This window comes from Dermacentor silvarum, chromosome 3 (assembly GCF_013339745.2).
Source record: "Dermacentor silvarum isolate Dsil-2018 chromosome 3, BIME_Dsil_1.4, whole genome shotgun sequence".
Taxonomy (NCBI): domain Eukaryota; kingdom Metazoa; phylum Arthropoda; class Arachnida; order Ixodida; family Ixodidae; genus Dermacentor; species Dermacentor silvarum.
The window spans coordinates 77,060,852-77,074,927 of NC_051156.1; the positions used below are offsets into that span (position 1 = coordinate 77,060,852).

A 14,076-nucleotide genomic window follows, 5' to 3' on the forward strand; every position below is an offset into this window, starting at 1 on the left:
CAAAATTATGTATACTCTTGCTGACGCGCGTATTCAGTTAGTCATTTTGGTGATAGTGCTTCATCGTCACTAAGTATAGATGTGCAAGAGCAATAAAATTTTTGTATAACGTACAAATGTGTGAGAATTATGGGCTTCAAGTACCGAATTAAATACTTTTATAGCTTGTACTTGGAGATTATACTGAAGTGGTGATGTGTAAAATTTTATTCTTCTTTTGTATTTCAATCGGTACGTCCGATACCATTCGTTAATTATTTCAAGTTGAAAATTGCAAATGTGGAGAAAGGGAAAATTAACCATAATTCATGGTAATTCATTCGAAGACTCCGATGGAGCGTGTGCGCGCAACATATTGCGTAACATATGGGCTCCCATTACAGCTATAATGTCGAACATTTGTGCAGGAAGCAAATTCAACGGAATGTAACATCAGTGTTAGGTTCTTGCATCGGATAGTTTCGAAGTTTATAATATACTATATAGGCATCTGTAATATTCTCCTGAGACCCGAACACATCTATGGGACATAATCGCTCTTCAAGGAGGTTTTCATTATCTACTGTTATGTTATGCAGTTGAAAAACAACTTTTAAAATTTATATACTACCGTCTGATGCCAAAAGCGGTAGCTCCATGTACGTGGTATCTCCATCATCTCCTCATGTTTGCTGTCGTAAAAACTGCACTTCACTGCTTAAACGCAGAGATGAAGATGGAACTGCGTGTAGTACCTTGCATGTTGCTGTCGCGTCCGGTATTTTCACACAATCTCAATGATTTCGAAACACACCTCAAGGTTGCTTTCGGCCGTCTGGGACGACACAGAGGTCTAGATCATTTTAGTGTCAAATTTATCGTAAGCGGATGAAAAGAATGTGAGTAAACCTCTTCTTTACAGTTACACATGCACCGTACTTCATACCCAGAATAAATATTTTGCATAATTTTATTTATTTATTTATTTATTCAATACTGCAAGCCTTGTACAGGTCCAAGCAGGGTGAGTAAAAAGGTAAACAAAGCAAATACAACACAGTTAATAACGTTAATAATTGAGAAGACATCAAATTGAGGCCAAAGGTCATAAAGAATCATTCCAATCAGTTACAGTGCGACGAAAAAATGAAAACATGTCGAATAAATCTGTTCGTGCAAAATAGGGTGTCAGCGAAGTAGGAGTGGAGGCGAGTATGCCTTGATATAGAAGATGACAGATACGGGGATGGATTGATTGCTAGGTGCCGATAATCACGTCTGAGTGAATATTGAAAAAAAAACTTAAAATCAACGTGTAGTGTATTGTACCAGGGATCTTGGATGGATATATGTGAACTGCAAGTGAGAGCTGCCAACAAAGGACCATCGGCGAATTCTAGAAAACCAAAACAAACAAACAACAACAAAGCAGATCCCATGAATTGTTCTCACCTGCTGTGCGTCCCCGTAGCTGTCGATGCCACCTGATTGGCTCCCACACTGTTCCTTCTTGTTGAAGTCATCGGGACCATAGGGTACAGCGGGGTAGCTGAATTCATCGTAACTGAACGTGCTCCCTGCTGTGCCCTTATTTATCTCCAGATTTCCGGTCATGTGGTTTATCACGACGTCCACGTACACTCTGCGGGTACAAAAGTGCAGAAACCCAAATGTTGGCCTACTGACTCGAGCAAAATATTCGCAGATCGCTGCATGCACCTGGCTGAACATTTGAATGCGTGCGAGTACGTGGACACTCGTTAGGTTTGCTGAAACTGCTTGGTAGGTGGCTGCAAAAGACAAATATATTTCTACAGTGATAACTGGGAACGAAGCGTGAGACAGGGCAGTGGAAGACGGATCACAGAAAAAATATCTATGAATTAGTACTACGTGCGCAGCGATACCATACATAAGGACAGGCGCAATGGGCTCCAAATGTTGAAAAATCCTGGCGTTTAAGTGCAGAATACAGCAGTTCATTTCATGAGTGTATGCGTAGCGCGAAAATATACCAAACGTAGACTTCACCAGTCAGCGTTGATACTCGTATTGCTGGTGCTGTGTATACACCGCATTGGCATGTTCACTGAACGACGGAAACTTTCAATTGTGATAGAGCAATTTTGTTACCGTGCACTTAAAACGGATATTTCAAGCGAGAGGAACAGCTTATCTCAGCGGAGTCACGTACACGAGAGACCTGAAAGAACCTATTGAAATATGTGATTTAAGTCTGTTGTGGTGGTGGTGGTGAATTGTAGCAGCAGGCGGGTTTAGCCTGGCGATCATGGCCGGCAATTGCTCCGCCTGAGCGTCTCTTACAATATCGCTGAATGGTTTCACCATATGTCCATCAAACCAGTCTCTCTTAAGAATTCCATAAGGAGACGTGAAGTTTCTGTGCGGGCTATAACTGATCCCTCGGGAAATACAAGGTGTTGCAGGCACGCATGCGGAAGGTCCTTTTTTCGTAGATTCTTCAGGAGAGCGTCCCTTTCAACTTGGAATTGCTGGCATGACCACAGAAAGTGTTCAATATCTCCTGTCTCGTCACATGCCGCACAGTTCGGAGAATTGATTCGTCCCGTCTTAAATAACCAGGCCGGTGTACTAGCAGATCCTGTCCTGATTCGATATAAAAGTGATGCTTCCTCTCGATGAAATCTCTTGGTTACGCAGGGCATATGTGGTGGAATCCAAAGCGACCCAAAGTGATTTCGAATGTCCGATTTTTTCACTTGATTACTCGTTGGAGCCTTGATTTTGGGAGGATGATAAAGTGCTGCGTATGCAAGCGCATCAGCTTTCTCGTTGCCAGTAATACCAATGTGGGAGGCAATCCACTGAAACTTTACCGTGAAGCATTTGTTCTTGAGTTCTTTTACAAGGGCTAGTGATTTGCGTGGGAACTTGGTGGATGGCAGACCGCGGTATAGCTGTTGTAACGCGGCCTTTGAGTCCGTAAGGACAACCACCTTCTGCGAAGGCAGAGTCTTTAGTTTGCGCAGAGCAGAAGCTGTTGCTACGCTTTCCACAACTGTCGACGAGGACATACACTCCAGACCGCCAGACCATGTATATTTCAGAGAGGGAATACGGAATGCAGCTGCACAGCGGTATTCGTCTACTTTGACAGAGCCATCTGTGTATACTTGTAGGTAGTTCGGGTAAGTCGTGTGCAAATGTTGTAGGACTAATGACTTGGGTTCTGCAGATAGAATGCAGCTCTTTGACTGCAATCGTGGTATACTTATGTCGCATGTGTTGTCCTCGAATGTTCAGAGCGGTTCTATCTTTTCCCTCTCTCTCGAGCAGCGCAATCCTAAGACGCGAAGTGTGTTCATTGCTGCATAAAAATGTGCCCACGGCCTGTTGCTTATACGTCTTAACAGGGCTTTGCCGGGCGTAGACTCACTCAATCGTAGTAACTGGATCATGAGACTCTGGGAAGCCTGAAGTCGCAGAGGCTGTGACTCAGCTTCGTAGAGCACTTTCTTGTTCGACGCTGGCTGCGGGACTCCAAGGCAAAGTCGATTACCTTCTCTGTGGATGGCTTCTAAGCGCTCGTATTGGCTATCTGAGGGTGACATCAAGGGTAGCTGGTACAGGATCCGATTGGTAACCAACGCTGTATGTAGCCGTAGCATTGACGTCGGGTGGTTGCCCCAGCGTATGCCAGCGACTCGCTTGAGCACATGTAGCCTCTGTGACGATGACGCCACAACGTGGTCAACAGCATGGCGCCAGATTAGCCTGTGGTCCAAGGTAACGCCAAGAAATCGGACGTTGGTGACTTGTCGAATGTGGTATCCGTCCATATTCAGCTTCAAGCGCGTAGATTTTCTTTTAACTCCAGGAAATAGTATGAATGATGATTTCTTAGCTTATAGTGATAGTCCAAGCGTTGCCAAGTGGCCCTGAATGGCATTTAATGCTCCCTGGGCTATTCGTGCGAGGCGCCGATGCGGGTAGCCGGAGACCCATATGCAAATATCATCGGCATATGTAGATATCTTCACTGGTGTTCGATGGTTTAGTACTCTTGGGAGGCTAGCCATGGCGATGTTAAACAATAAGGGAGATAAAACACTCCCCTGTGGCACGCCGCGAAATATACCTATTTCATCGCTCAAAGTGTTACCAAGACGGACTCTGATACGGCGATCATTGATAAACGTATGTATGAAGTGCAAGAGATGAGCCGTGACGCCTATAACTTGTAACTGGCTGATGATGGCTGTTGGAGACACGTAGTCGTAAGCCTTGGAAATATCCATAAAAACAGCAAGTGTCGACAGGCCATCAGCACTATAATGTTCTATGTGGCTTAGCAGGTCTAGCACATTGTCTTGCGCATTTAGACGCTGGCGAAACCCAGTCATGCACGGCGGTAGTTTTCGACCCTGCTCGACAGACCAAGTGAGTCTTGTGCACACCATCTTCTCCATTAGCTTTGCTGCACAGGAGGTCAGCGATACCGGTCTGTATGAGTCCAGAGCTGCAGGATTTTTTCCAGGCTTCAGAACCGGTACCACCCATGCTACCTTCCATAAATGTGGTATATCCCCTCTAGCCCACACTTTGTTAAAAAATGCCAGCAAGTCCCGTCGTTTCTCAATCGGTAGGTTCGTCAGCATCTGATTACTTATGCGGTCAGGTCCCACCGCACAGCGATGTCGGAGGCTGCTCATAGCTAGCTCCATCTCTCTCAGTGTAAAAGGAGCATCCATCGGAGACGACGATAGCGGCGGAGGCGGGTTGGTTGTGCCGGCTGACCTTCCAGAAGAGTACACTTGGGCAAAGGCATTCGCAAGACAATCGGGCGTCTTGCCTAACTTCAATGCTAGGGCTTCAAATCGCTTGTTTGGTCTAAAGTTTCCAGCAAGGTTATTAACGACCCACCATATCCTTGGAACTGGCGTGTTGTATCCGAACTGCCTTTAGCTTTGTACACGTTACAGTGAGACGCGTTTACTTATTGGAGAAGGAGAAGGATGATCGCGAGTGGCCTAAATACGGAGCAGTTTGGGTCACCGTCGTCGTCCTTTTCTATGAATCGTTCACCGTAGCAAATCATTTTCTACGTTGCAGACAAAGCCCGCCGGGCGAGTCATTCGCGGATCCGGTGGTGAAAACGTTTAGGACAGGCGACGTGAACGACTTCGGTCATGCTAGAGCGGAGCTCTGGGGACACGCGGCGAGCTATAACGTACGTGACTTCACTGAGACATGGCAGAATGACAAAGGGTCCGGTGTAGTGGGTCAGGAACTCTGGTATAGGCCGCGCTTGCGAACTGGCGTCTAAAGCAAGACTAAGTTGCCTTTGGTATTGGGGGCGAGCTCCACCACTGGAAAAGCTGGCGCCACCGTCGGCGTGACGTGGTATGAGGGATCACGTGGACACAGCGGCCGCGTCGTCTGCTTCGGAAGCGCCGAAGCGAGTTGAAAACGAAAGTTTAGTCCCACCTGCGCTACAGTTCTGTGGGGATGTTTTCCCGCTTCAGGTGTCTGTTTGACAGCACATGAAAGGACTATAATAGACAGTGGCTGCGTTTGAAGGCGTCCAACATGGTAGGCTCTTGCTCGGTACCGCAATGCCGCCGTACGCGTACGCATTGGTCCCCGGTGTCAGCCTTCACGCGTACCCGCAGGCCAAGAAGGTGCGTGAAGCTTGGATTGCGAAACTTAGAACCGGCAAGCAGCCATCAGCTACTACTCAGGTGTGTAGCAAGCACTTCCGGGAGGAAGATTTTTGCTACGGCGTTGAGGCTGCGATGTTCGGTGAGCAGCAGAAAGCGTGCACTGAGAAGCTCGCTCGCGCGCACTGACCGGTTAATGCCATGAAGATTTTGTCTATGAACTTGTTGGTGTTAGATGCTGGCAAGTTCACCACAATAGAAAGGGAACGGTAAGAAGCACATTCAAAAAAGGCATGGCATATGGTCATGTTTGTGTTAGCACCAAACAACGAATGTACTGGATTAGCAAAAAGTAGCAGCAAGAAATTCCTAGCTGAGAAGAACGATAAACATACAGTGCAACGCAACTTGAGAAATCGTCTAAGAATTTAGAAGAAATGAAAAAAAATTGAATCTTGGCGATGGCACATCACGAGTCACCGTATAGCGTCGAAGTCCGTAGTAATAATGAAATTATTTTTGAACCGCTCTGATAGCGTCCACGCCACAATGACTGCTTGTGTACTGTCAAATGTTCATATGCAGCTACCTAAACCTGACGGCACAGTGCGAAAACGCGCTTGCAGTGAAAGCGAAACATGGTGCGCGGACATGCATGCAGACGCGCCGTCGGGCGCTGCGAGCTCGTGCGATCGTTGCATTGAGGCTTCATTCTGTTATGTTTCATTTGGTTATACAGACAGCACACTCTAAGGACATATTTCACATAGTTTGTTCTCAGCGAGCGCCTATACCTTTCACGCAAGAAGCTGATTCGGGGGACTCCATCAGGGCGACCTCGCGCAATGGGAGTTCGCTGTACGTATTCGGTACGCTGTACGATTTATGTTTTCCCAAGATTATTATCTTGACAGTACGAAACCTCCCTCGTTTGGAGAGTACTTACAGAAATAGCCAGGAGAGTTCCTGCCTGGTTTTTTTTATTGCGCGCCGACAGCTATACCTACGAGGAGCGCGCCGCGTTATCCCTCATACTACGCAAGCGAGGCGCTTCCGACAGATGGCGACTCCGTATGTCGTCGCCCCCAATACTATACGTGCTGATGGCGCTCGTCCTAACGAGTTTTGGTGTGGTCTTGCGAGGGAAAAGTACGGAGGTCGGCAATACTTCGGGCCTCTTTGACGCGGCAGAGCGTCTCGGCAAGAGAATGTTCGCCGTCTTGGGCAAATTGAAGACTAGAATGAAGTGTGATGCGTGCTTGGCGGACGCAGAAAGCATAAAAAATGCCCGTATACGGGGGTCTTATGTTACCCAGTAGTGTAGGCAAAAGTTATGAAAGGCAAGACAACGCCCTATTGTTATGTTTGGAATTGGCATACATAGAAAACATGTAGTCCAAAGTTGTAGCTAGTCCATTCAATGAGACCGTTAGTCTGCAGGTGGTACGAAACGGCATGACGAAACTGAGGCGCAGAAAGACTCCGCAGCACCTCGACGCTATCCGCAACAAATTGCCGGCCACGATCGCTGATGGTGACACGAGGGGCTAGATGCTACAAAAAATGGTGAACAGCAGCATGAAGTGCGAAAGTTTAGCTGCCGTCGCTGCCGGAATCGTCGCAGTTTCGGCATAGCGTGTCAGGTGGTCGACGCAGTGGTATAACCAGCGTGAGGATTAGGCGTACCACTAACACGAAATGAATAATTAGCGCAGCCGCGGTCAGCTAGCGCAAAGCTTGAGTACTTGAACAGAAGGTAGGACTGCGTCGTTGTCTGTGTGACATTCTGTGGCTATAGGCGCGACATAAATCAGCCAACGAAAATTGATTAAGGCGGGAAGTGCTGCTGCCTATAGAACTGCTCATATGTATTATCTAGATGATAAAGTGAAATATACAGGCGATTCAAAACCAACCATGAACCAAAGCGTGTCAGGTGGTCGACGCATACTATTATTCATCGGTTTCCATTTGTTGATCGCGGAAGCGGGCCAAGCAGGTCAGCACCAGCGATCTCAAACGATGAAATAGGTAGTGCGACGAGATGGATCCACGTGGGCCGCAAGTGAGGCGCTTGGAGCGTTGACATATCTGGCTGCTGGCAATGTACGTAGTCGTACTGTGGCGCGTCTTCGATCCACAGAAATGTTCTTGCGTGCGCTGCAAGGTCATGGAAAAACCAGTGTGTCCAAACACAGGGTCATCCTGCATGGCTTGGAGCACATCATGTCACAAACTCGCGCGAATGACTAAAAGGAGACGGACGCCTGTGCCAGAATAATTCCGCTTGTATAGGATGCGGCGTTGACCAGGCGCTTCGAAAGCGGAAAAAAAGGAAAGGGCCAAACTGTCGTCGTTGCGTCGCTCTGTGCTTAAAGTGGCAATGCCGGGAAACGTGGGCTGAGGAACGGCGAGATATTCGTCGAAATTGTCGGCGTCGCACTGGGTTGTCAGAAGGGGAAGTCACGAAGGACAATCAGCGTCAGTGTGACGACGGCGACCGCTCTTGTAACATACCTCAAGATCATATTCTGGAAATCGTATAGGGCCCAACGAGCAAGACAGCCGGACGGGTCAGCAGTCCAGTGAGCTAACATAGCGAGCGATGATTGGTCTCAATTGAACATCGGTAGCCGTAGATATACGGGCGATACAGGTGGACGGAGACGATGATTTCGAAGTACTCTTGCTCAATTACAGTGTAGTTTCACTAAGGTTTACATATAAACAGCGCCTCGCACAGGCAACCACACCCTCCACAGTATCATCACCTTAAACTAGGACTGCACTCAGGCCAATTCCACTGGCGTCGGTATGTACAATCGACCAAAAAAGTTTACGGACCAAGGGATCTGACGAAAAGCTGAATATCTCCACAGCCTCAATACGCAGCCTGGTATTCCAATTTCCAGTCGCTACTGGTATCTGCGAACAACGTTGTGATGTACGGTTATACGGGCTACTTTTAAGGACTGCTTGGATATTTAGCGTTTTCTGAGATCCCGTGGTGCGTAAAGTGGCGAAGTACGGGTCCCAAAGTAAGCACAAATTTGAGCTGAGAGATCAAAGACTGGCATTCAGCTGACCATTTAAAGCGCACGTTCTCGTTAAGTAGGCAAGTCAGCCGGTAGGCCAGGTCAGCAAATTTGAGCACTAAAAGGTCTCAGTACGAGCACAAGCCCACAAAACCTTCGAAGTTCTTGTAGTGACTAGGGTTGCTTGAATCTGCTAATCTCAGCGAATTTTTGCGAGTCTATCCGCATACCGTGCTTGTCGACAAGATGACTGAAAGCCAGAGTTTCACTATAGCCAAAGTGACACGTCTTAGAATTCAAGGTGAGCGCAGCTGTCTCAAGGCATGTAAGGATAATGTGATGATGATGCATGGTGTTTTTGGCGCAAGGGCCAGGGACGACCAAAGATCGCCAAGAAATGGTATGGGGAAATCGATGATGTGAATGCGAAGAGTGCAACGAGGCTGTATAGAGGCCTAACATATTTCCTGTAAGGTACGTAAAATACGCAAGTATTAAAATAGTGTTAAGGACAGGTGATGTGAGCGATTACTATAATGTATATTCTAAAATGAGTAGGGCGAAAGAAAAACGAAGAAAAATGTGCCGATTCACTAGCACTACCGCCTCACGAAGACCCTTGAGCACAAGGGCCAGGAGGCGCGTGCTCTACAAAACACTTCGCTCGCAGCGATACCCTCTAGATAGAGGGAGGGATGTTGAGCATGCAGCACAACATCATTTAAAAAGTTACGCACTACCTTGTTTTCAAACAGAGGTTCTGGGCCAAGAAACAGTGTCAGATGTAAGGGGATATGTTTTTTTTTTTTTTGTATGCTAGAGGAAAGTACCTTCTTCACTCTGCTTCTGCTACCCGGCACTCCAGCAACACGTGGAGTACGGTCAGGTCAGCCTTTCGCCACATCTGCCACAGAGGGCAGGATCAGCGCCAGTTAAAAGACGACAAGTGCGTATCATATGTATGCCCTATTCTGAGGCGGCAGAAGAGTACTTCAGATCGTCGTAATGTTGTTACTGATGGCCAGTTGCCTCAAAGTGGCTTAATTACATGGAGCTTATTCAGTGTTTGTTCAAGCCATAAGTGTTGCCAATACTTTCCTGAGTTTTTTTGCGCAAAAATGGCTTGAATTCTGTGGCAGGAAAGGGTATGGACGATTTGCTAGGATGTGTTGCTATGGAAGTTGCCATTTTATCTGCAAGTTCGTTACCCAAGTTCTGCAAGTTAGTTGCCTGTGCCCAGGCACCCAACATACTACAACCTGTTGGTTAGAAGCACACTTATTGCAGAGCAGCGAATAGATGTCGTTTATTACAGGATTTTTCTGTTTTCGTAGCGATTTCAACGTTTTTACGACACTTAGTGAATCTGTGAATATGATGGCCTTTGGGAGCTTTGCATTCTTGATGTGTTTAGTAGCCGACAGTATTGCATAGGCCTCCACCGTGAAGATACTGGTTTCAGGATGTAAAACGTCAGATTCCGAAAACGATGGTCCCACAGCCGCGTAAGATACGCCGGCTTGTGACTTTGACGCATCTGTGTAGAACTCTGAGCAGGTATACTTCGACTGGAGCTGTCGAAATTGCATTTTTATGTGCGCATCTGGAGCGTGTTTTGCAACATCTACAAATGATGTGTTGCATTGAACGATTTGCCATTGCCACGGCGGTAACAGCTTTACTGGAGCCATTAGGCAATGTTCGAGGATTTGGACATTCATTTCATCACTAAGTTTTCTGACTCGCATTGAGCGAGGCTCTCTCACTGACGGTCGATTATAGAATAGTGGAGCACCTGCCACATCGTTAGCATGTTTGTAGCAAGGATGTCAAGGGTCAGACCGTACTTTGAGGAAATATGTGAAACTGCTGTATGTTCTTTGTAGGTGAAGGGGCCACTCACTCTCAATAGGGCTTGTTCTGAAGGCGCATGTGGCCAGGCGGATACCCACATGGTGGACGGGAAGTAGTATTTTTAGCGCACTCGGCATGGCAGAGTGATATACCATGTCACCATAATCCAAACGAGATCCAACAACGCTCTTGTAGAGGTTCAAGAGGCATTTCCTATCAGTTCCCCATGTTGTATGAGAGACAATTTTTATTGGGTTCATTGTTTTTAGGCATTTAGCCTTCAGATATTTGACGTGTGGAATGAAGGTGGATTTTTCATCAAGCACAATACCTAAAAACTTGTGCTCCTTGTTCACAGGTATTCGTTGCCCAGATACTTCGAAACTGGGATCGGGAACTAGTCCTCGCTTTCTTGTAAAAAGAACACAGGAACGTTTCTGGGGGTTAAGTTTAAATCCGTTGTTCTGCCCATTTAGACACTTTGTTTAGGCCTTGCTGTACATGTCGTTCACAAACTGCGAGGTTACAAAATTTGAAGCCTAATTGCACGTCGTCTACATAGACAGAACAGATAATTGCTGGAGGTAGCGATGCACGGAGCGAGGTCATCTTAACAATGAAGTGCTTGCAACTGAGCACGCCTCCTTGAGGTACACCAGTTTCTTGTGTAAATGGACGGGACAATACATTGCCTATTCTAACTCGGAAAGTGCGTTTAGACAGGTAGCTTTCTATAGTGCTAAGCATATTCCCTCGAATGTCCATCTGCGAGAGGTCTCGTAATATACCGTACCGCCATGTCGTGTCGCACGCCTTTGCCATATCGAGAAATATAGACAAGAAATGCTGCTTGTGTGCAAATACATCACGTATGTTTGCTTCGATGCGCACGAGGTGGTCGGTTGTAGATCGGCCTTCAGTAAAGCCACATTGAAATGGGTCAAGCATTTTGTTCGACTCTAGGAAATGTACAAGACGGCGATTGATCATTTTCTCAAAAAGATTACAAAGGCAGCTCGTAAGCGCTATAGGACGGTAGCTGGTCAGCAATGAAGTATCATTACCGTGCTTCAAAACTGGGATGACAATAGCTTCTTTCCATTTAGATGGGAGATACCCAGCCACCCGGATGGTATTGAAAAGTGTGAATTGTGTGATTTGCGTGTCGCAGTGCAAGTGCTTAATCATATCGTACATGATTCTATCCGGACCCGGTGCAAAGCTCTGACAAGCTGACAAGGCGGCTTTAAGTTCGGGAATGCAAAAAGGACGGTTATAACAATTCGTTTGGGCTACATTTCCGGTTCAGTGGCTTACGTTCTTCTATTGCTTTATATTTCAGGAAGCTCTCCGAATAGTGGGTGGAGCTACACACGCGCTCGAAGTGTTCACCAAGGGCGTCGGCCTGGTCTTCCAACTTGGTTCCTTCTGTATCAACCACGCGCAGTGGGTGAACTTGTCCCTTAAGCCTCCTTAGTCCGTTCCACACTTTTGCCTCCTGTGTGTATGAAATAATGCCGGACAGGAACCTCTCCCAGCTTGCCCTTTTAGCTTGGCGTCGCGCTCGCCTTCCCTGTGATTTTATGTTTTTAAATTCCTCAACTTTTCTGTAGTTGGGGATCGGCGAAGTATGCCCCACGCTTTATTTTTTTTTTTTTTGCGCGCCTCCATGCACTCATCATTCCACCATAGCACTCGTCTGCTGGATGAGCTACCGCTTGATTGTGGAATGAATTTATTTGCTGCCTCGATGATAAAAGCGGTAAAATATCCTACCGCGTCGTCAATGCTAAAATCGGTGATAAAATGTTGCGATAAGCAAGTCGCTTCTTTAAAATGATCCAAGTCGTCGGACGCTAGTTTCCATCGAGGCGCAAGTGGAGGACATTCATCTTGATGAATTAGGTTTAACATTACAGGGAAGTGGTCACTTCCGTATGGATTTTTAATAACGCTCCACTCTAAGTAAGGAAGAAGAGCTGCCGAGCCAATCGATAGGTCTATAGAAGAATAAGAATTGTGCTATTGTAATAAGTCGGTTCCTTTTTATTGAATAGGCATTCACCGGAATTTACTAAGAAACTTTATATGAATCGACGTCTGCTGTCGTATTGTGAGTCTCCCCACATCGTGTTGTGAGCGTTAAAGTCTCCCACGCGTATGTAAGGCTCGGAAAGCTCATCCATGAGGTTATAAAAGTCCGTTTTTTCAAGATGATGATTCGGGGGTATGTAAACGGCACACACGGTTGTCAATTAACTAAAAAGAATTGCCCGAATTGAGACTGCCTCAAGGGGCATCTGAAGGGTACATGTCGACAAGCTACAGTCTTGTCGGCAACTATTTCTACACCACCGGACGACGCTGCAGCGTCGTCTTGGTCTTTCCGGAGAAAGTTTGAGTAGATTTAAGATGTGTCTCCTGAACACACAACACCGTTGGATTGTATTTGTGTAGAAGTTCTTTAAAGGGCCCCTAAACCATCTCAGATATTTTTTGAACATTTCAAGTAAACACGCGCATCGAGTTCCGAATGCCGTGACGATCAACGATGCCAAACGCTGCAGCACTACGCGCCGTGAGCGTGCCACAAAATAAATAAAAAAACAATGCCGTACTCCTCTCCTGGCCTTTCCGGTATCCTCAGAGGTCGTCACGATGTCAGCAGGGTGAATCTGGTGATGTCAGCGTCGAGGACGATGCCCTTTGGTCGAACAAGAACCAAGGACTTCCGGTTTGTCTGCTAGCAGGTACGCGTGCTCTTTGCTCTTCCTTGTGTTGCTCGCTTGTGCGCCCTTGCGAATCGGTAATTGCAGCCCGCAACGCAAGTGCCAAATTGCTCGCGTTCCAACACAGTCATGCTTAGCGGTCTGATTAGCTGCGCGAACAGAGCGCGACATTGTTGGCCTTTGTAGACGAGCGCGCAACACAGGGTCTATAGCGGCACGCTTCGCATGAACACGGGCCGCCAGCGCAGCAACAGCGGGTAGCCGAGAAGTCCACGTCCCCGTTACCGGCACGGTAACTCGCCGCAGGCCGTTTGCCATTCGCGGGCCGCCTGTTCGACGGCGGTTTTCCTCGCGAACGGCGAGATTTCCTTGCCATAGAGAGGATGAGACCGGGACCCATTTGTGCGGTAGCCTCACCGCCACCGCTGCCGATCGCTCGACGGCGCCGATATCGTCGCTAGGCCTTTTCCGGCTCACTTCAAAGCTAAAATGGACGGCGCTTCGGAATATTACCGACGCTCACAAGCCGCAATATTTTCTTACCGTTGTTATCGCTCTTCTCAATAATTGTGCACGAAGATGGAAACACTTATATTAGCGGCGCCGTCGGCTGCGATGCGAGCACAGCCGAGCCGGTCGTCTCCCCTCGGTAGCCGTGCACGGCAGCTGAGCTCGACAAGTATCGGAGCTCTCGAGTTCATGTTTAACGTTTGACAGTGGATATCGTTCTTCATAAAATTTACAATTTACGCATCACTTTATATAGGGAAAATTATTTTGCTTGGAACAGAAGCTGCAGCCGAAGTTTTCGTCGCCGGTGGCGGAGGCGTGCACCTT

The 14,076-nt window shown here is 47.2% G+C and overlaps 1 protein-coding gene across 1 annotated transcript in view; it reads right to left on the reverse strand.

Moving 5' to 3' along the window:
- LOC119445518 (pancreatic alpha-amylase-like) overlaps positions 1-14,076 on the reverse strand; it is a 58,001-nt gene that overhangs the window by 25,687 nt on the left and 18,238 nt on the right. Inside the window, exon 3 of the mRNA XM_037709783.2 lies at positions 1,432-1,621. Coding sequence (XP_037565711.1) covers positions 1,432-1,621 — 190 coding nt within the window. The remainder of the gene's footprint in view (positions 1-1,431; positions 1,622-14,076) is intronic.